This window comes from Chanos chanos, chromosome 4 (genome assembly GCF_902362185.1).
Source record: "Chanos chanos chromosome 4, fChaCha1.1, whole genome shotgun sequence".
Classification (NCBI taxonomy): Eukaryota; Metazoa; Chordata; class Actinopteri; order Gonorynchiformes; family Chanidae; genus Chanos; species Chanos chanos.
This window is the reverse complement of record NC_044498.1, coordinates 25,739,197-25,762,881: the sequence shown is the minus strand read 5'-3', so window position 1 is coordinate 25,762,881 and position 23,685 is coordinate 25,739,197. Positions and strand designations below refer to the sequence as shown.

At 41.2% G+C, this 23,685-nt stretch overlaps 2 protein-coding genes across 2 annotated transcripts; both read right to left on the bottom strand.

Annotated features, from left to right (window-relative positions):
- Positions 1-4,506: 4,506 nt before the first annotated feature.
- LOC115810283 (C-C motif chemokine 3-like) lies at positions 4,507-6,096 on the bottom strand. The gene is made up of 4 exons (XM_030772209.1): positions 6,033-6,096; positions 5,716-5,829; positions 5,532-5,609; positions 4,507-4,517 (listed from the first exon to the last, which is right to left on the bottom strand). The coding sequence occupies exons 1-4, from the start codon at positions 6,094-6,096 to the stop codon at positions 4,507-4,509; spliced, it is 267 nt and encodes an 88-aa protein (XP_030628069.1).
- A 7,627-nt stretch (positions 6,097-13,723) lies between these two features.
- LOC115810282 (C-C motif chemokine 3-like) lies at positions 13,724-22,774 on the bottom strand. Its single transcript, XM_030772208.1, has 4 exons — positions 22,711-22,774; positions 22,395-22,506; positions 22,218-22,297; positions 13,724-13,863 (listed from the first exon to the last, which is right to left on the bottom strand). Exons 1-4 carry the CDS (start codon positions 22,772-22,774, stop codon positions 13,724-13,726), a joined length of 396 nt encoding a protein of 131 aa, XP_030628068.1.
- Between the last annotated feature and the right edge of the window lie 911 nt (positions 22,775-23,685).

Below are 23,685 nucleotides of genomic sequence, written 5' to 3'. Positions count from 1 at the left end.
ATTGCGTGTATGCAAATGGAACATATTTAGCCGCTAATTCTGTGCGTGCACTCACAGAAGCGTCTAACTAGTTATGGGGAGGGGAATGTAATGTGTTTGGGTGTCAACCAAAAGTGCCGCCGCGGTTACTGACAGAGCCCTCCGTCACACCACCTCCCTCCTCTCCAAACCGACCAGGTTCGGCAGTCGGGATAGGTAGTCTGCAATGACATTTTGCTTCCCTGCACGGTGGCGGATGAGGAATTTGAAAGGTTGTAGGGCAAGATACCACCTGGTCTTTCGGGCGTTGCTTTTTTTCATGGTCTGGATCCAGGTAAGGGCCCGATGATCAGTGTCTAAGTCAAATTCCCTCCCCAACAGGTAGTAGCGGAGACTTTCCAGGGCCCATTTTATGGCAAGACACTCCTTTTCTATGGTTGAGTACCTAGTTTCCTGTGGCAGCAGCTTACGACTTAAATACAGGACAGGGTGCTCCTCTCCCTTCTTCCCCTAAGCCAACACTGCACCAAGACCTGCCGCTGAGGCATCTACCTGTACCAGAAACCTTTGGCTGAAGTCAGGGCTCTGCAGGACCGGTGAAGTGCAAAGGTGGGTTTTGAGAACCATAAACGCCCTCTCACAGTCTTCTGTCCACTCTACCGGGTTCTTTGCTGCTTTAGCAGTCAGGTTGGTTAGAGGCACAGCGAGGGAGGCAAACTGTGGAATAAATCGCCGGTACCAGCCAACTAAGCCTAAAAAGGACCTCACCTGTTTCTTGGTACGTGGGCGTGGACTATTTCGTATGGCCTCAACTTTGTCCACTTGAGGCCTAATTGTCCCCCGGCCCAACTGATACCCCAGATAGTGAGCTTCCTGCCTGGCCCAGGCACACTTTTGCAGGTTCAGAGTCAGGCCTGCTCCATGGATGCGTCTCAGGACCCTTCGCAGATGGTGGAGATGCTCGTCCCAGGTGGCGCTATAGATGACAATGTCATCCAAGTATGCAGCGCTGCAGTCATCACAGCCTTGAAGCACTCGATTCATCAGCCGCTGGAAAGTGGCAGCTGCTCCATGTAGCCCAAAAGGCATTGTGATGAACTGGTACAGGCCTAGTGGTGTTCTAAAAGCAGTGTACTCCCTTGACCTCTGCTCCAAAGGAACCTGCCAGTAACCCTTGCATAGGTCTAAGGTGGTGATGAAGCTGGCTTTCCCAATGCGCTCCAGCAGGTCGTCAATGCGTGGCATTGGGTAGGCGTCAAATTGGGAGACAGCATTAAGTTTGCGGACGTACTGATACCCGGCACTACTCCGCTCTAAGGGTCCCACAATGTCCATCGCAATGCGTTGGAATGGCGTGGAAATTACAGGCAGGGACTGCAGAGGGGCTCTGTCGGACCTACGGACAGCTCTAGTTTTCTGACAAATGGGGCAGGTAGTGCAGTGTTGTTGGACATCTGTGTACATGGAGGGCCAAAACAATCTTGTGCTGATTCGCATGTATGTTTTATGGTGTGCAAGGTGTCCTGGCCAAGGGATTGTGTGTGCTAAATGTAGGATAAGTGGTCGACAGCATGTAGGCACGACTAACCGCCTGGTTTCAGATCCTTGTAAATACAAGATGCCATTATCAACCATATAAAATTCCTCACAGTGTTTACCTGCTGTAGCCTCCCCACCACGTGCTTTCTGAAAAAGAGGTGCTAATGTTACGTCTGCTGCCTGTAACACAGCTATGTTCTCAGGGATTTTCCATTCCTTTACTTCTAACCCTGATGTCTGCAATTTGGAGGTAGGTGTGCCCAAATACTTTTCATGATGACGCTGTCGTCGTGACTTCTTAGGCCCCTTGGTGCCACCCTCACACAGACTACTGCACAAGTCTGGGAGAGGCTCTAGACCTGTCTTTGCTTGGGCCCTTGTGACTACAGGACAAGACAGGTGCTCATTACCGGTCACATCACATTTCACATCCTGTATCAAGTCTTTCAACACAGGCAGATCTCTCCCCAGTATCATGTCTACCAGTAGCGCTTCCACCACCCCCACATTCAACCAATACACCTGGTCATTAATCGCCACTGTGACCTCTGCTATAGGACACATTTTGCGCTCCCCATGTACACATTGAACACGGGTGGAGTTCTCATAATCCAGGCAACTATCCGGTACATGACACTTTTTAATGAGAGAAAGGGAACTCCCGGTGTCTAGCAATGCTTGCAATTGCTGACCATAAACTTTAACACGACAGGTAGCAGCATCATTCCAGTTTCCACCCACACACACATTGTCACCCTCCCTTGGCACATAACAAAATCCAGACAGTTTAGGCCTACGCACAGGACACATAGAGGCCTTATGGCCCGGCTGCTGACAGTAAAAACATATTAGTCCCTTAAATGCAGTTCGTGCTGATGGTTCCTTACCCTCCCCCTTTCTAATGTCAGTCTCTACAGAGTTACCTCCAATGTTCCGGCTGTCTCGGGTACCTCTCGGAGCTGCTGTGCTGGGTCGATGATGGCCTTTGCGTGCTTCGATGTACTGCAGTGCCAGCTTTGCCGCGGTGAGTCCGTTCTCAGGCTCGTGCTCTCGTACCCAGGTGCTTGTGTCAAAAGGCAGTACACGCAGGAGCTGCTCCAAGATGATGGCTTCACCAATTTCCTCTTTGGTGTGCTGCTCTGGTTTAATCCAGCGCCGATAAAGCCCTTTCAGATGGTGGTAGGTCTCGGTGGGTGTCTCTCCAGGTGGCGTTGTAGGCGCCCTGAAGCGTTGTCTGTAGGTCTCTGGGGAGATGTCAAACTTTTCTAGCAGCGCCTCCTTCAGGTCATAGTAGGAATCAGCCCGCTCCTCGTCCATGGTTGTATAGGCCTCCAACGCTCGGCCAGTTAGCAGTGGCACCAGCTGGCAGGCCCGATCTTCCTCTGGCCACTGCCATGTTCTTGCCATGCGTTCAAAATGGAGGAGGTAACTCTCAATGTCCTCCCCCTGCTGGTACACCGGCATCTTGAGTGCTTGGTGGAACACTCTCTCCACTAGCTGAGGTGGCTGGACTGATGCTCTCGCTCTCTGAGGGGAACATGGTGGGCTGCTGAAGGCTGACTGAGGTGATGGCCCCAGGAAGGGCTGTCGAGGGGCTGGTGTGGGAAGGTCAAGTCTGGGGCTCTCAGATTGTGCTGAACTCGGTGTTGACCTCAGTTGTCTGGACTCGTCAGGTGCTGTCTGGCGAGGAACTTCTAGTATTGCCGTCTTAATACCCTGAAGTTCCTGGAGGAAACCCTCTTCCCTTCTCTGCTGGGAGGTGAGGAAATCCCTCAAGAGTGCCACCATCTCAACTTCTGGCCTAGGAATGATTGGCTCTGGATGTGATGAACTGGACTTTGGGTGTGCCGCTTCCTCCTCATACTGGTCTTCATCAACGGTATCCCAGTCATCTCTCTTCCGATCTGCTTCTTTACTTTTTGTCTGGGACTGAAGCCCTATGCGTCTGGCTGTGGTACGCACTGACTTACGGCTGGCCATCCCACTTCTGACACCAAATGTCGTGGAGTGACGTGACTCGTGGGTGGTTTAAACAAAAAAAATGACTGGCTCCGCCGCAATAGCACTTCAGTGCAATGGTGTTTTATTTACAGTGTCTCCCAAACAGCCCAACAACGCAGAATACGGTGACAAAAAAAAAAAATCCAAAAAGTGCAAAATACGTTTTTAAGTTTCAGAAAACAAAAGACAAATCAAAAACAAAAAGAATTCAAATTTACGTGTATATGTACACGCGATTTACTATATACGTCTCTCAATGGTCCTACCATGACCGACTCCTTCCAACTACCCCCTCTAGGTACCCCGGGGCTCTTCTTCTACCTTAAGCCCTGCCCCTAGCTCATACCATATTGGAGGATTGACCACCAAATACATTTTTCCTCCTTTCCCCCCCCGCTGTTATAATTTTTGAGGCATTTCTAAAAATCACATTTAATTTATACACCCCACATTGATGATAAAAGGTCACAACATTAAAATAACAGTTTCCATAATCCATTTCATTAATATGTTTCATGTTCTAACACTCATGCATGATTTGCCCCACCAGCTCGTGGCGCGAAAGAGCCACCCACCAAGCTTTAAAACCGTCAGGGAAATCATGACTTAGTTTGGCCTTTTGCAGCATCCGTAGCCAGGAAGTTCAACAGTTAACACGGAAGACAGTGGACGAACATAACGCGCATTTACAAACTTATACAACAACAACAGACGAAGATCTTCAAAAACGACAAACAGATAAGACAATAAACAAGGCTTTAAATGGATTTTTGTGTCTGTGTAGATTTGTGTTATGTAGGACCGGGATGAATTATGTTGTGGTTGTGATTGCGTGTATGCAAATGGAACATATTTAGCCGCTAATTCTGTGCGTGCACTCACAGAAGCGTCTAACTAGTTATGGGGAGGGGAATGTAATGTGTTTGGGTGTCAACCAAAAGTGCCGCCGCGGTTACCGACAGAGCCCTCCGTCACACAAGGCCTATTTTACGTGGTTCCTAGGGGAAGGTGAAGCAAACCACCACACTAATCACCTGAAGGGACTTAGCATCTGCTTTTATATAATCCATTTCGATGGTTTGTTTTCTAGGTAGTCACATGCACAAGACCCAATCCACTGGCATGGCCGTTATCATTGCTATATTTCTATGACTGTTTCTGATTAAAAAAAGTTGCCCTTTCAAAGTCTTATGTTCGCACTTACCTCAGTCTTTCTCCAGCATTCTGTCTTTGTAACCTGACCTCATGTAAACATCTCTCTTGAATTTGTTTTTTCATCTCAAAATACAAAATACCCCCAAACACATTGTATATTTACACTTTCATTCTCAACTGTCTTTTGTTACTGGATGAACTCTTTGATACTTTCCTTGACTGCAACATAGAACTGTGATTATGGTAACCTGTCCCTCCCTTGCTCTCTCTCTCTTTTTGTCTCAGGGATATAATGAAGCCTATATGTTTTTTGAAACGATTCTGTGCAGGCATAAGCATCAGGAAGCAAGCAGCTATGACTTTTGTAGGTGTTTATAAGGAAAGGAAATAAAAATACTTCCTTATCTGACCTGTTGCTGGTTAGCTGATAAATGCTGACACCTTCAGGTCAGCTGCAAACTACATGCTACACCATAATATTTTATTCCCAACTACAGACAGGGCAATCAAGCTGTAGTTAAAATATCCACAAACCTTCAAGATCTTGTCCTTCTCTTAAAATGTGTTATTGGGAAAGATGCATATGCACTTTTTTTTTATCACATTAAACACATGTAGTGTTGAGTTGAAAGAGTACCAGAAAACGTTCTAGATTTTCGAGCACGAGTTGAAAATCCCAGATGTAAGCTACATTTTTTTGGACCAGAATAAAGCACTGATACTGTACGTGTCTGAACACACACAATAGCTTAAAGAATGGTTCATCAGTTAACAGGCTGAATTATGTAAACGCTTCATGGCAAAAAAAGAACGATAACAAGAATCTGTGCACAGACCATATACAGGTATGTCAATACCATCCAGATAGTTCATCAGACTCCGGACCCAGGGCTCTGATGGATCAGCACAAATTCTCTTCTGTCTCACTGTAGTGACGTTGTAAGCAAACAAAGTGATATGTTCATGCCATGTCAAGAAACCGACTGTTCAATGTAATTTATATTGACAAATGTGACTTCAGTGTGAGCCAGAGGCCTACTTACATGACACCAGGCTTGGAGCACGCATATCCTGTCTCTGAATAGCTTATGGCACTTTTCTGAGGAATTCTGGTTCTTATGTACCTATAGCAGCACTGAGCAGTGGCACTTGCGTCTGTGGTGAAAGTTTTTTGAGACTTTGTGTCCTTTAAAACAATTGACATTCACTTGCAAAACGCAATTCTAATTCATCAAAAATGAAAATAAACTCACTTTCAATTTGACAGACAGACAGACAGACAGACAGACAGATATAGAGTATATCTTACACAAAATTCAGAGAGTACACTTGACCTCACATGGAGAAAAAAGACTTACTTTCACTGAAAGAACAGAATGCAAACAAGAGAAGAGCAATTGCTGCGATGCAGTATGGCTTCATAGTAGAGTCTTCAGTTGTGCTGACAAATGTTGGCTGTGTGTCTTTGAGTCTTCGTCCTGATTGTGTTTCTCTAATGGAAGCTGACTCTCTTATAAAAGCCAGTATTACACTGGAAACCACAACACATTCCATCCACCTCGCCCCCCTTGCCCCCGCTTTCCTCACCATTCAATAAACTTGAAAATGATTTATCACATACACAGAGTACAGAAACGTGCATGTCAACATTTATTACAACAGTTAAATTAAAATAGTACAGAATGAATTTATTGCTTTATAAACTGGGCTTTAAATTGACCTAAAGCATATTCATTATGTACAAACGCATGCGCGCACACACACACACACACACACACTCATTGATGCTATGATTAGTAGTGGAGCACAGTCTTTGTTGAACTACTGCTCATAAAGTTGAGGTTGAACAGGTATTTTTTGGCTTTTGGCTGCAGTGTACCAGTAGTCTGAGGACTCTAATCATTCCATTGCTGTGAAGACAGCAGCAGCACCCTAAATAGCCCTGGATGATGAGCATGCCCAGGGTGAGAGAGGTTATTATTAAGATAGGAGTGTACTTGGAGTGGACAAAATGTTGGCTCCATTTCTTAATTATGAGGTTAGCATGTGATCTACCTGAGCCTGCTTTATTAGGCCAAGACTATCCCATTTCATCAGACATCTGTAAATAGACTCATAGACTCATAGACTTTTATTGACCATGTATGGGGTACTAAAGGTCATGTCCAGAATGTCAGATGTCAGGCAGCAGAGGAGCCATACCACACTCTAGTCCAGTGGTAGTTACTGATGTGCCATTCTGCAGGATAATTATGGAAATTGTTGGCCTATTAAAATGGAGCACCAGGGGTTATTAAGAGCATCATGGTCATTTCTGTTTTCTATGACAGGGAGAAACTGAGAAAAATGGAGACTGTCTCAGACACATTCTTTTTGATTATGTATCTTCTACTGAGACATATCCTATTAGCATATTTCAAAGTACCTTGGTCCACTGCAGGTCTCTTTTCATTCAAACTCATGTGTGGTTCGCAGAAAGGGAGGCATTAAACATTCTGAAGAAGTTTTGGAAGCAGACCACATGCTACAAGCGCGAGCTGTGTAAGGTAACTGAAGTCTGTGGCCCAAGCTCAAAAAGAACAGATGCAGTTATAAGACCAGTCTACTCACTCAAGAACCCTCATGTTCCATTGTTACTGCTTCCATGACATTTGAACAACTTTCTTGTAAAGTGGTATGGTACTTACAAGGTACTTAGAAAAATTCATATTGTTAGTCATGCGACAGAAATGCCAAAGCGATCTGTATAGAAATTATTTTCCTGAGTAATCAGATGCTCCTGGGAGTTGTGGCTTAATCGATGCAGAGAAGAGAAGAAAAGGGACAGCTAGTATTTTCTGACAAGCAAGAGTGATGCTGTGAATCTGTGTCACCTGCCCCCACAATAAGCCTGTGAGTTGAGGAGTTCACGTAACCTCTCAGAGATGCATGGATGTTTATGGGTGTATAGGGGCTCTGAGGATTTTGTGGCAGCATACCTTGATGATGTTACTTTAAAAGAGACAATCCAGGAGTATCAACAGGTCATGCCAGTGTAAGGCCATTTGTGCCTGAGAACTGTGTAGGTGCAATTGCAATCCTAACACAGAGACACCAAAAGATGTAGGTGTGGTAGGATCTATAAATCAGTCTCATAAATCAGTCTCATAAAATTTATTAACCATTAATTTCGATGTCCAATATTTTACTAATTAAACAACTAAGATTAATGGGATAAGCTAGCTGTAACACTGTGCTACAGTCTTAGAGAGTATTGCAGTACTAATGTATTGCAATTACACTACTAAACCCATAACACTCATGAACAACCAGGTTGAAGGTAATTGGGAGTGCTTTGATGGCAGAGGTTGGCATTCAGTAGATACTGCGGCAGAAACAGACAGGACAACAGTTTATTTCAATGATACTATTTATTAACATAATCAATACTACTTGGCAAACCAATACTGATATGGTACAATCAATAATCAGCAGCAAATAGAATGATCAAAGGGTAACAAAATGGTGATGAGTCTATGTACAGGCATTCAGTGTAGAACTGAAGGAGTGTTAGACCAGAGATGAGTGAGTGTGTGTGTGTGTGTGTGTGTGTGTGTGTGTGTGTGTGTGTGTGAGAGAGCGAGAGAGAGAGCGCGTGCGTGTATGTGGGCGTGTGCCCAGCTGCGCACTGAAGAGAGAGGGAGGAGTTATTTGGAGAGAGGCTCTGCGCAGGCGCACAGAAGAGAGGAGGAGGAGCGAGGGAGAGAGGCTGTGCGCATGTGTACAGCAAGAGGTATGCGTGGTATGAGGATTTAGTGCGCAAGCGTGTGTGCTAGGCACCAACTAGAGTGGGGTGGCAACGAGAATCGCATGTGTGCGAGACCAAAGAATGTCTAACTTGAGAGCTAGTCTCAAGTAAGTAGGCCCTAAACTCAACAACTCTACCCGACCCTTAAGTCACGCTGCAATCCCAATGTTGGAAGTGTGCAATCAGAAAAAGGGAGTTAGAGAGAAAGAGAACGCATGCCAGATCTATCCTTCACAAGGAAATAATAAACGGCTAAAAAACGCATCGTACATGAAATACAGCGTGTACATTAAAATCATAAAAGAATTCAAATGATAACACTTTCTTCACGTTAACTGCTTATGATCTTAATACTAAAGTATGCCCAGATGCCAGCCTTACTTTGAATAGCTCATTGCGTGGCGACCGAAGGTGCGTCTTTGGTAGTCTGATGAGCAGTGCGATTCGCAGGTCCAGGGAGAAGTTCCTTTCCTTGTCACTTGAAGATCTTCGGGGCTCCGTTATTCGTCCGATGATCTTTAACTGTACGTTCACACTGAGAGCGGCGAGAGCGTCAAGAGTCGCCCAAACCTCCCTGCCAACGACGCTGTTGAACACTGTGGACACTCTGCCGTTGATGAAATAGGCGGGTACAAGTTCCTTCGGAAAGCTTGGTTACGCAAATGTTTTTAAAGGGGCTATAAAGCAAACAAACAGGTCGAGCGGTATCTTTGTGCTGACTGACCACCAGTAGGCTATAAGTTAACCTTATGAGATATTTTAAATGTGAAGGTGCGAAATCGACCGATGACAGAAATAAATAAGCAATGCTAATTACATATTTCGTAACAAAATTAACTAATGAAAAACACTACTTAAAAGCTTTTTGTTGTTGTGTGTCTTTTGTGTTAATGATAGGCTAGGTCAAATTCCAGCATGGAGTTTATAGGACACGTTTACTAGCCTTGGTCTTTAATTAACACTAACGTTTGTGCATAACCTACATTACAGTACAACATGGGGAAACCCACCACCGATATAATCAGTTTCTCCTCCATTTTGCTTAGGACCAAAAGTTTTGTGGGAACAATAGTTTATACTGTCGTGTTCTCTACAATTCTCTAGAGCAGAGCACTTCCAAGTTTCTATTGGTTGCCGCCCAACCGCGTCATATCTCATTACCATAAAGTTAACCGAACTTCAACTGTATTTTGACGCCCAAACCACCCTCGCCGCGACGCCCTTTGCCGCGACGCTCTTCACCGCTTAAAGACGCTGGCTCTCATTGAAAATGAATGACTTCCGGTCACTTTGACGCTCTCGCCGCGCTCAGTGTGAACGTACAGTAAGGGTTCTTGATTTAGTTCGTCGACATTTAAAGAAGTAGAAAGGGATCCGGTCGCCTTTTCTTCCGTCGATTACTGTGTGCGTTACAGTGTAACTTGCCGGTAGAAGTTAAAGTTGCAACTGCGCGAGAGAAAGTAAATTAAACTTTGGTTGTACAAATGTCTCGCTTCTTTGTTACGCTGTCCTTTTCTTCGGCGGAGAAAAGAGACACCCGTTGCTAGCGAGCTGCTACTAGAGCGAGCCGCTGCTAGGGAGTTGCAGAATTGAAGCTGGAAAGGAGCTGGAAAAGAGCTAAAAGAGCGGAAAGTTTGGAATTTTCCGCGGTTTTATGGCGAAAATTGCGTCATCACTGTATCTGCTCCATTGCTGTAACCAATACCGTTACAGTGAAACCTGAGAAGATGGGTACAGATTACCCATGCGGTCAAACAGGGAATTATGGGTAATATGGTTTACGGACCTGGCGACCCCTACAACTGGTTGAGCCATAGGAGTAAGCAATACACGTCTGGTATTACCTGTGAACAGTCACTGCATATTCTAATGTACCTCTGTCTCCTAGTGTTTGTCTACCATTTGCTTGCTATTCCCCCTCCCTGCTCCCAGGACACAACACATCCTGCTGTCACAGTGGTGGATGTCAGCATATTGGGGTTTAGGGGTAAAATGTGTTTAATGAATGGAAAATGTCAACACATTGGAGTTTAGTATCATTTTAATAGTCTCAGTGCGAGGAGTACAAGGGTCCCAGGGGTGAAGCAATAGGATAGATTTTTAAAAGGTTTTAGAAACCTGAGACCTACATCAGCCTGGTGACGCAAATGGCGGCTCCAGGATCTTATCTCCTTCCTAAGGTCCTCAGATGTGTTAATTCACTATACATGCAAAGTTCCATTTGGCCGGTAACTTCTTTGTTCTGGATGGGTATTTGAGGGGAAGAGTCAAAGTTTTGTATGGAGCTTTTTTGGTATACAGAACTCCCACACATATCCTTGTGTGTAGTCACTCTTGCCAGGTATGATAGGTCTTTAACTTTTGGTTTTACTTTGTATTATTGTTACTTGCATTAAATCTTTATGCTTTTATTTCTAATTTGGTCTAGTGTCTTTTGGTTTCAATATTTCATTGGATTTATACAGTAATTTATTCCTGGTATTATAATAAATTGTTACTTGTTTATCCATAGTATTGCCTTTTTTGAAGTTACCAATTTAAGCCATTACAAGGAGTTGAGTATCAGGCAACAGGTAAGCATGATTAATTCTAGATCACACCAGCTACTGTCTGTGCTAGACTAATCACTTTAGTTATACTGAAAAGGTTATTCCCTCAGTCCCTGACTTAAACTGAGTGATCATCCCCCAGTCCCTGAACTAAAGTAATAAAGTTATACTGAACAGGTTATTCCCTCAGTCCCTAGACTAAACTAAGTGGTCGTCCTTCAGTCCCTGAACTAAATAGACCGCTGGCAGGTTGCGTAAACACAGACAAGTCCTTGGCAAATAAGTAGTAAATTCACAAAGAGGCATAACATTATTAATATCACTTTGTGCCAGACTAATCACTTTAGTTATACTGAAAAGGTTATTCCCTTAGTCACTGAACCTAACTGAGTGGTCGTCCCCCAGTCCCTGAACTAAAGTAATGAAGTTATACTGAACAGGTTATTCCCTCAGTCCCTAGACTAAACTGACATTATTAATATCACTTTGATCAATTTTAGCCAAATAATGATAAATGGAGTCAGATTAGTTAAGAGATTTTCAATCATATAAGCATTCGCAGCAGGACGCCAGATGAGACAATCGCACATTAAACCTCGGGCCGTAAGATTGGTTACCGTCTTCAGGCCAGCAGTGGCTTCCCTACACCAGAAGCATTAGCAGTGCCTAAACTCTTGAGCAGAGGGTTCAGGGTACAGTCTGACAGTGTATCCCTGAAAGTCCTACCCAGGCCCAGTGGCCAGGTTTGTGTTTTATTTCATTATTTCATTAAGCCATTAAATTTGGCATTAAATTTCTTACACCATCAAAGTATTCAGCGAGCTTCATGTATGCTGCCGCGTAGTTATTCCTCAGAACTGTATAAAAGTACGTTCTATTTAGAAATGTTTGGAATAATGTACATTTTGTCGAACTAGCTAGCCTACTTACCCAGAAGCAATTGTGACACATGACTACCATAACACACACATGTTTTATCCATAATGAACAGAATTTCCTGTAGCTGGATCACCCCAGTGTCACATCACATTTACACCTCAAACAGCCTGCTCTGGGGCTAGTTTGAAGACAGTCTGAGACCACCATCTCAGCAGGGTCTTGAGCCAGTTATATTGGTCTACACTCAAGTGTGACTGGTATGTTCATATCTACCTATGTGAACCAAAACAAAGGAGGAAACGTCAGGGCTCCATATAACTGCTTTATATGAACTACGTGTTAAAACATCTTGAATACTAAACCACCTAAGAAATCAATACTCTATGAGAGTTACGAATTTGTAACAAATTGTGACAGAAACCCCACCATGTGGCGTGTGGATATCAAAACTGATTTGCGATTTTTGTGGTTAGGCGCTGCCCTCTTTTGACCCCTCTAATGCTCAAAACATTATACCAAATCATGAATAAAAGGTAACTTCCAACTGACTGCTTCTCATAGCGTCACATCCACAAGGTTCTTACAAAGGCCTGGTAAGTGAAGCAACCAACTGTTGTTGTCAGCGTCTCAACTGATTGCTCCACTACACATGAACATACTTACTCACGAGCATACACATGGTCACACGCACTTCCATACATGATTACATCATATATATTATCATTTCTTTTATGAGTGAGACAGCTTAAATGTGAAACCATTATTGCAGTAATATCATTGCCTGCCTGAGCTGCAGGTTGTGGGCAGACCTTCACCAAGCATAAACAATGCAGTAATAACCCTATGTTGGAAAGATGCTCATTTGTTATAACACCTAGAAAGTAAGAGTCAGACACTGAAAGCACAATAGGCTATCATTATGTTTAGAGCAACATAGTGCAGGTGTAATGGAATGGTGGCATAGTACAGATGTAGTGGAGTGCTAGCACAAACATGTCAAGACAGTGCAAAGCAGAAGTTTATGAAAGGGAAGCCAGCATGCTGTATTGCTTTGAAATGCATTGTATGTGAAACTTCCTCTGCAGTATCTCTCTCTCTCTCTCTCTCTCTCTCTCTCTCTCTCTACCCCTCTTGCTCTCTCATTCTATCAGTCTCAGTGCCCCTCTGTTTCTTGCTCTCTGTCTCTGAATTTAATTCTGAATCTACTTTCTAAAGGGGTTCTGCTCTGACTTAGTCCAGATTCTCAAAAGGTTTACACTTTTTCAGATGAAGAGCTGCAGATTCAAATAAAATCATTGAGAATTTAGAGGGATGGCTGAGGAGATCAGACATAAAGTACACTTCAGTGGAAGCAGTCGGGCAAGGCCAGAATAATAAAGATGTTATATCAAAAAATTTTTAAAAGGTCAGGTCAATAAAGGTCAGACACATCTTTATGAACACACAAAATACCCATAAAAAGAAAGATACAAAAATCAGCATCCTCAATTTAGTGCACTCTTTATTAAAAAGTAAGTCAGAGAGCTTACATATCTGGATTAGTTATAGCAATAATAATAAAAAAAAAAAGTTTAAAGTGACAGAAGAATGTAAAATGTATCAAAAATCAGAAAATTCACTCTTTTACAAACTTACTCATCTTATTAGAAAATAATTCAAAAACAATTTTTTTCCCAGTGTGTGTGTGTGTGTGTGTGTGTGTGTGTGTGTGTGTGTGTTTGTGTGTTTATTTGTGTGTGTGTATGGACAAAAAATCTCAGAAAATACCAAGGCCCTGATAGTTCTTTAATGACAAAAGGATGATGGGGCCATTTCTTGTACAATGACAAATTGCTTAATGTTTGCTTGGAGCCATGGTGGTTGGGCTAGAGCTGCTGTCTCCAGATCCAGTAGTTAACTCAATACCATCCAGATAGTTCATCAGATCCCGGACCCAGGTTTTGGTTGGGTCGGCACAAAATTGCTTCTCTTTGACTGTGGAAAAGCTGCAACAGAACAAAGAGATGAGTTCATGCCCTCCGAGAAACCTGACTCTATAATACATTTCATATGAATGAATGTGACTTCAGTGTGGAGAAAAGATACTTACACAACAGCAGATTTTGCGCATTCATAATGTGTCATCGTGTATCCTACAACAACTTTCTTCGGAAGTCGAGCTTGCACATAGGAAAAGCAGCACTGTTTGGGAGATCTGCTGCCTGCAATGAAAATTGAAAATTAAAAGATTAAAATTGTGTAACTTTGTGCCATTTGAAAATTTTACATTCGGTCTCTGGTCGCCATTCAAATCTGTCAACCATTCTAATTAACTTTAGTTAGACAGATATAAGATAGATAGATAGATAGATGGACAGATAGATAGATAGATAGATAGATGGACGGACAGATAGATGGATGGATGGACAGATAGATGGATGGATGGATAGAGAGATGGATGGATAGAGAGATAGATAGATATGATGGCGATATGACAATTTCCAGAGCATTCAAAGAGGAAAGTCAAATTGAAATGGATCAAAAACACTTACTTTCACCGAGTCCAAGAGAGCAGAATGCAAACAAGAGAAGAGCAATTGTGGCGATGTAGCACAGCTTCATTCTGGAGTCTTCAGATGCGCTGATGAAGGTTGGCTGTGTGTCTTTGAGTCTTCGCACAGGTTATGATACACTAACAGGTGCTGACTCTTATAATGGCCAGTATCACGTGTGAAACCACAACACTTTCCACTGTATTCGCCCAAACACCTGCTGGTCACCCAGGAACAAGTGACATCAGAGTCGGAGGAAAAACCCAGTGAAGAGGTAGAGAAGTAGAGAAGAGGTAAGGTTTCCTGTCTAACCCCCAACCCCTTTCCCCATGTCTACAGCCTCAGTCCGCATCATAAGAGCTGACTATGTGAAACTGATTCTACAGAGGTTGGTTTGGTCTGCAGAAAACTCTGCAGAAAAGCTTTTGCACCCTGCACACGTGTTCCTGAAAGCAATGGTCTTTAGAAATACAGTTTCATCATCTTCTGGTATCTTCTGGCATTTTACTTTGATTTCTCATGGGTATCTTTGTGAAATCTTAAATATTCATATTTGAATGTCTTGCAGTTTAGTTATTTCCAGATGCTTTCTTTTTGCCATACATCTGGTAAAGTTACTGGTTAATTTGCATGTTCCAACCCCTCACATTCTTCAGCTTCAATCTTTATACTAATTAACAAAATATAGGCAACACTTTTTTTTTCTTTTTAACAAAGAAACAGTGATTTCACTACAAACTCCCACGTTAAATGTGAGTTTATCAATATAAACTAAAACAACATCCTCCAATAACAGTGCTTTCATGGAAAAGCAGATGCTGTGTGTTACACATCTAAAAAATAAATTAGTATTAGTAAATTTGACTGAAAATAGTAAATCAGTACATAATGCATTTCAAAGCATTTCAAAGGTGATGAGAAAAAGGCCTTTCCTGCGGCAAACTCTTTTCCTAGAATGGTCAGAGTATGCTGCCTCTCTCTCAAAAGAAAGGTCCGTGCTTTTTGTCTTTACTGTCAGACAATCATTTTGACCTGTAACTATGAATTGAGGGTGAAACAATGTTATCAGTACATCTCATAGGACAGTGTCTCTCAACTCTGGTCCTGAGGACCCAGTAGACTGCACATTTTGGCTGAAACCAAGAACCAGCATACATAAGACATGAATCCAAGGGCTCAGTAAACAGTAGATGATTTGAATCACAAGTAACTGACAAACCACTGTACATACGTACATACATACATACATTCATAAATAAGTAAATGAGGTAGTTGTCCTGTTATCCAGAAATCATTGTCAAAATGACTGATCGTGTCATCAAAGGGATTTGGAATTGGCCAATATTTAATAATGAAAGGAAAACAGAAAAATAACGAGAATCCTTTTTCCTGTCTGGACATATTATTGGGTAAATAAAGTTAAGAACAACATTATCTCGCCGCCCTCCTGCTGTGAACCAGAATTGTAAACATCCACTATGTCACCTCTCCTGCTTCGTTTGAGGCATCTGAGGTCAAAACCATACAAAAGAGAGAAAAATGTATCAGCAGGCTGTGCAACACAAGCGGTGGTGTTCTAAAGTAGGTGTATACCTATAAAATTATATTTGAGATATTATATTTTATTTTATTATTTGTATATATTATATATAAGATTGTTTTTGTGTTCCCAATGCATAGGTGTTGTTAAACTGGTTGCTGATTATATGCATACATATATACATATAATTATCATTTTCCTGCGTTGAAACAAAACCAACCTCAAAGTAACATATAGAGAATTAGAGAAATTTGCAGTGCTGATTATGAAATGGAAAAATCAGGTTTTCACAGCAAGGCCTAGACTACTGAGATGTGATTTTCCTCTAACCCATGACCAGCTTTACTTTGCAGCCTAATCTCATTTCTCTCTCTCTCTCTCTCTCTCTCTCACTCGCTCGCTCTCTGTCGAACTCTCTCTCTCTCTCTGTCTCTCTCTCTCTCGCTCCCGAATTCTCTGTCTTGGATTCAGAGAGAAAATGAATTCTAAATCTTTAATTGAACCAACTCTACATGCATTAAAGGTTTTTGCAGGAAGTCACATACAAGATTTCCAAATACCATGGGGAAATCAAACGTCTGTATTTAGCTAGAAAAGGTCAACGCCCTCAGACCAATTAGGCACTGCGCAATGAAAACTTTTTCTCACCACAAAGGATTCAGCTATCAAACCCTGTCCCACAAATTTACATAACATTTAGCCGAACTGCTTACGATTTGTAATTTCTATGCACATAACTCAAAGCAAAGAGGCACGTACGCAAATTTTACAAAGCAAAAATCCCCCTGACCACTTTTGGCTTTTAAGAGATGTGTACAGGTGGATTTTAAGAGATATATACAGGTGGGTTGGATCCAAAACATCAGTAGGTTTGGATTTTACATCGACAACTAAGTAGACCAGATATAAGGTATGTTAAAAGGGTACCGCACCAAAGCAGCCAGAATAGCAGGATTAGTGAAAAGTTGAGGGCTGAATACTGAATACTGAAAAATGTGCACTTTATCCAAAATTAATCAATCTTAAATAAGATTTATATTATTTAGATAAGATTTATAACTTAGATGGCTATTTTCTGAAATAAGACAAGCATGAAAAAACACGGCACACCAGTCATTGGGCTCAATTAAACAAACACTTTATTTGAAAAAATAGACCTCAGAAAGTTTGCAAAACAAACAGGTTTTTGAAATTTAAATAAGTTCAAAATTATAGAAAAACAGGGGAGGAGGGGTAAACAGTGCTGGATCAGCTTCGTATACAGTGTTACATTGCATACCATTTAATTTTTCAATATAGCTATTTCAACAAATAAGGTTTCAACGACTGTTTCCTGAAGCAGGGGTTGTGTAAATACCATCGAGATAGTTTATCAGATTCTGGACCCAGGGCTCTGATGGATCAGCACAAATGTTCCTCTGTCTCACTGTAGTGAAGCTGTAAGCAAACAAAGTGATATGTTCATGCTGAGAAACTGACTGTGTAATGTATTTCATATTGACAAATGTGACTTCAGTGTGAGTAAGAGGCCAACTTACACGACTCCAGGCTTTGAGCACGCGTCATCTGTCTCTGAATAGCTTGAGACAGCTTTCAAGGGAATTTTGACTTTTATGTATTTGAAACAGCACTGAGTGGGTGAAATGCTGCCTGCAACAAAAACTCTGTGTTACTTTGTGTCTCTCAGGTTGCCAACCCAATTCATCAATGATGAAACTCAGCTCAGGTTCATATAGATAGATAGATAGATAGATAGATAGATAGATAGATAGATAGATAGATAGACAGATAGATAGATAGATAAGTAAAAAATATGCATACATACATACATATGTACAAACATTCATACATTCATACATACATACATGGTGAATAATAATTTCTAGAACATTCAGAGAGGAAGGTCAAATTGGAATTGACAAAAAGACTTACTTTCACTGCATCCAAGAGAACAGAATGCAAACAAGAGAAGAGCAATTGCTGCGATGCAGTATGGCTTCATAGTAGAGTCTTCAGTTGTGCTGACAAATGTTGGCTGTGTGTCTTTGAGTCTTCGTCCTGATTGTGTTTCTCTAATAGAGGCTGACTCTCTTATAAAAGCCAATATTACAGATGAAACCACAACATATTCCACTACACTCACTCCCCTAACTCGGTCACCCAGGAACATTTGACATCACAGAGTTAGTGGTGAAGAGGTACAGCTTCCTGTTCTATCCCCCACCCCTTTTCCCCATGTGTACAGACATAACCTGCATCATGAGAAATGACTTTGTGAAACCAGTTCTACAGAAGCCGATTTGGACAGCAGAAAACTCTCCAGAAAAGCATTTGTGCGTTGTAAAATGATCTCTGGAGATTTTGGTATTAAAAAATAAACTCAACTCAACTGCAGATTAGAGAGTACACTAAAAATGTATCATAAAAATCAGCACTTTACAGTCCTTCTCACGTCAGTAGTTGTTTCCCAACTTTGTACTTCAGTGAAGCTAGCTGAGTTCTGATATTCATTTTTGAGTTGCCTGCTGTAATTAAGATTTCTAATAATCAGTTTAGTTCAGAATGCTATAACAAAAATCTTGTAAAAGCTTGTTCATCAGTTTTGATATATAATTTCTAAATCATTATCTATCAGTAAATTCAAAACATACAAACCTTCTCTTTAGACTGCATATTTTTTCATCCGAACACTACCTGTTGAGACTGCCTTTCTCAAACATTACACTTCCTCTTGATAACAAAACCCAAGTAAAAGTACAGGTGTGACCTTCAGCATTAGCGTGAAAACATATCACAGTAAAATTCTTCGGATACTGCAGAGTTTAAACATGCCTCTGACATAGTGTTTAACTTAGCTGTACAGAATTCAGTAATGATCCTGCTTTTGATACATGCTCATTTGCTGTGACACTAACTGCGGACCCATGAGAACCTAAAAGAGTACAAGTTTAACAGGGACACCTGCACTGTCTGAAGAACAACCTGATACAAGATTCTCTGATATCATAAAACAATGAGAGAAAGAGCAAAACTGATGAATGTTCAATATATGGCTAATTTGGAGTATTCAACCACCAAGCTTAACAGGGCGAAGGCCAAAACACTGGCTGTCTGGGCAAAAACAGTGGTAGATATTTGTGACCTCCTTAGAGATCAATGATGTGTGTCTTTACAATTGTGCAATCTTATTTCCCTTCTTTTCATGGTTGTCATTTGGTATACAAATGTTTTCCTTGGAACTGTTATATGTTTTTATGGTGATGACAGTCAATGTTTCCGTGTTTTTGTTTGTTTGTCTTCCAAAACCTATAATAAAAAGTTGATCACAAAAAAAAGAGAGAAAGAGCAAAACAATATGTCCAGTGACAGACCAGACATCCCTCTAAACGTCTTCCTGATGCGTCATCATTTGTCTGCAGTCTAATCTTGTTTCTCTCTCTCGCTCTCTCGCTCTCTGTCTCTCTCTTTCTGAAGATCTGTCTTGAATTCAATCACAAAATGAATTCTAAATCTTTATTGATTCAACTTTATGCAATTAGTATAAACACAGCTTATGACAGAGGTACAGTCAAGGAAACACAGCCTTACAAATTTTACAGATGTCATTGGGAAATTGACCTTTTTCACTTCTTTGGAAAATTTTGACATACTCACAACAAATTTGGCTGTGAAACTCAGTGTCCCAAATTTACATAGCATACACATTTTATTCATTTAGCCAAGTGACTAGGTAGTTGTACTTTCTTTGTTGGACACCGCTCTGGTGAAGTTGAACACAGCTCTGGTGAAAAGAGACACGTCGGCAAGGATGGAATTTGCGATTTCTATGCTACAGGTTGCACAAACCTTTGGAGGAAAGAGCCACATTGGCAAATCCTTCAAACTCCAAGCCATTTCCTTGAGCACAATTTGATCATGACCAGATCTAGAAACTGTGCAAGTTGTAATTCTCTCAAGTGAAGATGTGTGCACACTTTTTGGCCCTTTAGAGATATATAGAAATGGACTGGCACAAAACCATCAGTGTGTCTGACATTTAGAGCTGGAGAAGCCAGAATAACAAGGTTCCTGAAAGGTTAAGTTTAGTTTTTCATACTTACTTGTCCAAACCTAATGAATATTATACCCAGAAACATGAAAAAACAGAACATGTACGTGATTAAAAGATGTATGTGTAGCCATTTGTGTCTACATCAGTGTGGGTTGCTGTTTACATGTTACATGACATTAGTCGGGGCCAGAGCGGCAGAAAATACTCTCTCAATGGCTCTGGTCGGGGCAAATAGACTACTGTAGATCTTCATTTAAGCACTCAAACCTTTGAGCTAGGTGACTTACTTGCTGTTTTCATGCCCACACTGCAAGAGCGAAATTTTGCAGGGCCAATTCGTGAGGTGTTTCGCTATGTGGAAACCTAACGCAAATTGACATGGAGAAAACTTACTTTCGCTGAGAATCGATGCTGACTCTCTTATAATGGCTAATATTACAAATGAAACCACAACATATTCCACTGCACCCCCAACCCCCACCCCCAGCCACCTCTTGTCACCCAGGAACATTTGACATCACAGAGTTAGTGGTGAAGAGGTACAGCTTCCAGTTCTACCCCCACCCCTTTTCCCCATATGTACAGACATAACCTGCATCATGAGAAATGACTGTGTGAAACTGATTCTAAAGAGGTTGATTCAGTCTACAGAAAAGCATTTGTGCGTTGTAAAATGATCTCTGGAGATTTTGGTATTAAAAAATAAAAGTGTTTGGACTCAACTGCAGATTAGAGAGTACACTAAAAATGTATCATAAAAATCAGCACTTTACAGTCCTTCTCACGTCAGTAGTTGTTTCCCAACTTTGTACTTCAGTGAAGCTAGCTGAGTTCTGACATACATTTTTGAGTTGCCTGCAGAAATTAAGAGTTTTAATAACAGGCTTAGTTCAGAATGCTATGACAATAATCATGTAAATGCTTGTTCATCAGTTCTGATATATAATTTCTAACTCATTATCAATTCGTAAATACAAAACATACATACCTTCTCTTTTGATGGGGAAGGAAGTTTGAAATTCTTTGGAAAAAAGCCAGTCAGAGAAAGTTGAGAACCGAAAACTTATAGAGTACATATAAAACGCCTAAAAGTACGGTGTGACCTTCAGTATAAGTGTGAAAACATAACACAGTAAAATTCCTCTGATATTACAGAGTTTAAACATGCCTCTGACATAGTGTTTAACTTAGTTGTACAAAATTAAATAATGATCCTGCTTTTGATATATGCTCATTTGCTGTGACACTAAGGTCTGTCTTGAATTTAAAGACAAAATGAATTCTAAACTCCCTACAATTAGTATAAACACAGTTCATGCTAGCATTCCAGAGGTAAGGTCAAGAAAACAGCTTTACAAATTGTGCAGATGTCATTGGGAAATTGAACTTTTTCACTTTGTCAGAAAATTTCAACATATTCAGACCAAATGGCAACCAAGCAACAAAATACACTGTATCGTCACAAAAAATTGGCTGTGAAACTCAGTGTCCCAAATTTACATAGCATACACATTTTATTCATTTAGCCAAGTGACTAGGTAGTTGTACTTTCTTTGTTGGACACCGCTCTGGTGAAGTTGAACACAGCTCTGGTGAAAAGAGACACGTCGGCAAGGATGGAATTTGCGATTTCTATGCTACAGGTTGCACAAACCTTTGGAGGAAAGAGCCACATTGGCAAATCCTTCAAACTCCAAGCCATTTCCTTGAGCACAATTTGATCATGACCAGATCTAGAAACTGTGCAAGTTGTAATTCTCTCAAGTGAAGATGTGTGCACACTTTTTGGCCCTTTAGAGATATATAGAAATGGACTGGCACAAAACCATCAGTGTGTCTGACATTTAGAGCTGGAGAAGCCAGAATAACAAGGTTCCTGAAAGGTTAAGTTTTTCATATTTACTTGTCCAAACTTAATGAATATTATACCCAGAAACATGAAAAAACAGAGGACACCAATAAATTCAATTTAGCAAGCGCTTTATTGTAAGAGCTGACTTCAGAAAGTCCACATATCTGGTTTTGAAGAAACAATAGAATCCAAATTGACAGAAAAACTGAAGGGGGGGGGGGGTACAATGGGAAAAGGGCGTTTGAAAAGCTTCCCATGCAGGGTCAAAGGGCTTAACATTTGATTTTTCATTGTAGCTTTTTGAATAAATCAGGCTTTAACGACTGTTTCAAGGAGCGGGGGTTGTGTTGATACCATCCAAAGAATTCATCAGATTTATGACCCAGGGCTCTCTCGGATCAGCACAAATATTCCTCTGTCTCACTGTAGTAAAGCTGTAAGCAAACAAAACAATATGTTCATTCCAAGAAACTGTGTAATGTAATTCATACTGAAAAATCTGACTTTAATCTGAAAGAAAGGCCTGCTTACATGACACCAGGCTTTGAGCATTCATGATATGTCTCTGAATAGCTTAAGACAGCTTTCACAGGAATTTTGATGTTTATGAACTTAAAACAGCACTGAGCGGGGTAACTGCTGCCTGCAATGAAAACATTGTTTTACTTTGTGTTTCACAGGTCACCATTCTAATTAATCAGAAATAATTAAAAATCACCTCAGTTGGATAGATAGATAGATAGATAGATAGATAGATAGATAGATAGATAGATAGATACATTGTTAATAGTATCTTGCACAAAATTCAGAGAGTGAGACTAACTTCACATGGACAGAAAAGACTTACTCTCACTGAGAGAACAGAATGCAAACAAGAGAAGAGCAATTGCTGCGATGCAGTATGGCTTCATAGTAGAGTCTTCAGTTGTGCTGACAAATGTTGGCTGGTTGTCTTTGAGTCTTCGTCTTGATTGTGCTTCTCTAATAGAAGCTGACTCTCTTATAATGGTTAATATTACACAGGAACTGCACCCACTCCCCGCCCCCCTTCACCTATGGTCACCCAGGAACATTTGACATCACAGAGTTAGTGGTGAAGAGGTACAGCTTCCTGTTCTATCCCCCACCCCTTTTCCCCGTGTGTACAGACATAACCTGCATCATGAGAAATGACTGTGTGAAACCGACTCTACAGAGGTTGATTTGGTCTACAGAAAAGCATTTTGCACATTGTTAAATGGGTTTTTGAAACATTGGTATTACGCAATAAAAGTTTTCTGATGGGCACACCTGCAGACTAGAGAGTGCACCAAAAATATATCTTAAAAATCAGTACTTTATAGTCCTTCTCACATCACTAGTTGTTTCCTAGTACTTTGTTTTTGTTATCAACTGGCGGGCAACCAAACTAGAGGTTTTCTGCCTCGCCTGGCACGACAGCTTGATAGATTGTAAACGTGCTCTTTATACAGCCAAATCCGCGTATTACTCGAAAATAATTAATGTTCACAAAAATAACCCCAGGTTCCTCTTTGATACAGTATCTAATCTTACCCAGAATCACTCTCCTCAGTCTAGCCCATTTACTGCAAACGATTTTGTTGAATTTTTCTTGCAAAAAATAGACTTAATTCATCATAATATTCAAGTTAATTGATCAAATCAGACTGCCTGCACGCTCTCCATCAATGCACCTGAGATTAATCACGATGTGCACCCTTTAACTCAATTTAACCCTATCTCTCTAGACGCGCTGTCCAAATTGGTACACTCTGCTAAACCAGCCTCTTGCCTCCTTGATCCCCTACCTGCTAAACTTTAC